This window comes from Salmo salar, chromosome 14 (genome assembly GCF_965601325.2).
Source record: "Salmo salar chromosome 14, fSalSal1, whole genome shotgun sequence".
Lineage (NCBI taxonomy): Eukaryota > Metazoa > Chordata > Actinopteri > Salmoniformes > Salmonidae > Salmo > Salmo salar.
Window position 1 is genome coordinate 65333438 of NC_138304.1, and position 3762 is coordinate 65337199.

At 39.9% G+C, this 3762-nt stretch overlaps 1 protein-coding gene across 1 annotated transcript; it reads right to left on the minus strand.

Annotated features, from left to right (window-relative positions):
* Positions 1-276: 276 nt before the first annotated feature.
* On the minus strand, positions 277-3762 carry crabp2b (cellular retinoic acid binding protein 2, b). The gene is made up of 4 exons (XM_014142072.3): positions 2727-3762; positions 1340-1518; positions 844-960; positions 277-703 (listed from the first exon to the last, which is right to left on the minus strand). Exons 1-4 carry the CDS (start codon positions 2806-2808, stop codon positions 653-655), a joined length of 429 nt encoding a protein of 142 aa, XP_013997547.1. The 5' UTR covers positions 2809-3762; the 3' UTR covers positions 277-652.

The window sequence follows — 3762 nt, forward strand, 5'->3', positions numbered from 1 at the left end:
GATTTTTTTTTCCACATTGCTGGCTCAGGGATTCAAACCAGCAACCTTTTGGTTACTAGCCCAACGCAACTTACCGCTAGGCTACTTGTCAAAGAGGCCAAGTGGCATGGAAGTGGCAGGGAGGGATGGAAAACAAATGAGGGATGCATACAAAGATCTTAGGCAGGGGATACTAGAAGTTGAAAGGAGGTGGTAGGGAGAGAGAAAGTCAGAACAGCGGTGATGGACAAGGTCTTGGTTTGAATCAGTTTGTTTCAGAAAGCTAATAAAATCAGGTTTTGGAAATACGTTATCAATTTGTAATTGTTTTAACAACATTTTGAGGATGGTTAACATTTGTTTTGGTAAAGGAATTTGAACAAAAATATGGATGGGTTTTCATGCGTTATACTGAGAATAAATACAGCTTTGGTTGTGTATGAAGAATGATACCATTACAAGCTAATACGAGAACATAAAACTGACACATCAAAAAAAACTGACACAAGGCTTTCACAAGAGTCAAACTCTGTCTGACAAAAAGCACACCACTGACGTCTTGTTAACCATAATCTGAATGACTGGAAGATTAAATAAGCAAACGGAAAAGGTAGAAATTAAGAAATGTGAAAAAAGAGGCACAAAGTGAAAAGTTTGACAGTCTTGAAAGTTTTCATTCTCGTTGATACACTCTGGTGCACACGACATCCCCAGCGCTCATTATCTGAAAGAAAATGACAACTAAATTAATATAAAACTCTGATAAATCAAACACATAAATTTGCCCCCAAATACAGTTAAAGCCTATCATGTAAATACAGGAATAGGATTACTGTTTTTAGTCAATAAAAATTGACTCTTTACCAAAATCAGTTCACCATCATTGGTCACTTCACGGGTCCAGGCAGTCTTAGGGCCCTCCCCTTTATGCAAAATCTGCTCACAGCTGATCTTGCTATCTGTCTCCCAGCGAGGGGTACTCTGGAGATCATAGGAGGAAGGCCAAGCAAGGATTTAATAAATGACACTGCATGTTGTAGTGAAGCGGTTTGATAGAAAGACACAGTAGGTCTGTGTGTGACCCTGAGGCTTCTCATTTGGTACTCAGTACTGTTGCAGCATGTTACTGCTTCCTCAAGTCTGTTAGACGTTATGCTTACTGCCCTCTACAAACCATATCAAAAGTAAGAATAGTAAACCATCACCAAGAACAACTATCAAGTTACACACTGATTATTTCCACATGCTTATACAGACCCCTGACTTCGTACACTGAGTCCTGGCAAAATATGCACATATAGTAACAAAAATATTTCATGCAACATATGTAGAGATGAAGAGTGTGGAAATGGAATATTACCGTGCAGAGGCGTCCGTCCACTGTGGTCTCATTGAAGGACTGTCCCACGGTGAAGGAGACATGGGTGGTGCGTACGCTGGTGGAGGTCTGGATGGAGAGGCTCTCTCCCTGCTGGGTGATCTCTACTGCAGGCCTGGAGGCTGCAGCCACGGCTATCTTCCTGACAAACACGTTCACACCTGGTCATAGGGGACCAATAAGGTATCACAGGAGTAGATGGAGAATGGAGACATTGTATGCATCCTAAATGGCACCCTATTCATTACATAGTGCACTACTTTTGAACAGGGCCCTATGGGGCTTTTGAAAAGTAGTACATTATATAGGGAATACAGTGCTATTTGGGATGAATCTATTGTGATGAAAAGCCATTTCACAGCCATCATTCATAACCATTATTTTATGGGTAGTGGGAAAGACATCAGAGGGGGAGGGTTTGATCTCAGACAGAGCTCTCATTCATTCAACTTTAAGGGATGATTAGCATAGACTTTCATACAATTAACAGGATGCTAGTCATCTAAATGAATGAAATATCCGATTGAACTTCATTCCTCTCGCCTTTTCAAATTAACATTCTTATCCCTAAATAAAAATCTGATAAACCTTCTCATTGGAAAGTATATTTTTGTCTGGAGCGAAATTGCTCTTCGGAGAGATATACTGCTGTTGCCACAGAGAAACCCCTAGAGCGAGTTTGTTGAGGATTCCCAGGGTACTGGGGGAATGTCAGTCTCAGTACCGGCTGACTGAGGGGGCCCACTTCAGGGGGCCCATTTCAGGGCTTAGTCCCGTTTACACTGGCTTTAATTACAATCTCACGAGGACTTGGTTTATAACGAGGTAAAATATATCATTCCTCCACGGGTTATTTGTCTTTACATTTTAATGAATGCCACTGACTGGCCCTCCTTTTGACCTTTCTCTGTGTGTGTGTGTGTGTGTGTGTGTACGGTGGAGGATAACCAAGGACTTTTAAAACAATAAATCAAGCAAGATAATTATTACAAATAATATGGCTAGCTCATAATTACCCATAAAACCAAACACATGCACAGAGGAGAAGAAACACTTGAGTGGTGTGTGCGGCCACAGACCAAGCTTTTTTAACATTTCACCGATAGCCCAGAGTGGGATGCTTGACATATCCCTGACAAAGGCTAGGGCTCCATAGATTGAAAAAAAAATAAAGAATTGCAGTTGCATAAATAAGTGCAACAGTGATTTGTAGAATTTATGATAATCGAAGACTATATCAAAGAGTCGATACATTTACAGACATGTCTACTACAAACATATTTATATAGAGAGTGCATTAAGACATTCGAATGTTAGTTATAATAACCAAAAGCTACGTTCATGCTCATATCAGTATGAAAATACTCACCCAATGCTTTCAGGAGTTCTTCAAAGTTTTCAGAAGTCTTCATTTTCCACATCCCAGAGAAGTCTGCAATTTTACGGTCCATTTCAGATGTAATTGTTTGCTATAGTAGTCGATACTTACAGAAAAAAAATAGATACCGTTACTATTCAGTTCTCTGCTGACCCTGTGAAAATAAACTGTTTGCAGATACTCTGATTTTCCTTTGCAATTCGTCTCAGGTTGGGTACTGTTACCTGGTCCTCTCTGTTTACTCTATCCCCCCTCCTTCAGAGGTTGATTCAATCTGGTCGGCGAACTCTTTGTTTTATGTCTTGCTTGGTCGAAGCGTGCCGAGCGCGCCCTGGGTGGTAATGAATAGCAATAATCCATCATGGAACCAAAGCGCACCCAGGTGCCTGTTCCTCTTCTCGAGCATTGGTGGAGGAATCAAGAATTGTGGCTGTATATTCACGTAAAATAGCTGACTGAGATATCTAGACCGTAGATATATCTATTACTATTACAGTATATAATATTGTGTTTTGTAAGCTAGGCTAGAAACATTTTAATTAGGTTACAATGTAAACCTTTATATAGTACCAGTTCTATCGAGTGGGATTATATTGCCAAACAAACTGCAAGAACATAACCCCTAATTAAGAAAGTATGCTTGCGCTTTGAAGTTGAATGGCGCCAGTGCGGTAAATCAGGTTGTAGAACTCAAAACAAGAATTTGGGCAAGTGAGTGATAGGATAAGAAAGGGGTATCATCGGTCCTATTGAAAACTTCAAGTTTGTTAAAGAGGATCCCATCCTAAAGAAGATTAAGATTTTGGAATGTGAAATCAGATAGGTTGGGTTAGCTCCTGTAGAAAGAGGACAGAAGAAAATGCAGAGTGCAGTGAAGTGATGTCAATCAATGACCCATGGCAATCATCTATATGAGGATATTTCCTATCATGGGCTGGCTCTTATCAATGAGCACATTAGAAAATTGCATATTCCATATTGACAATATATCAATAAATCAATCAAAACATAATATGGGATACAAGTC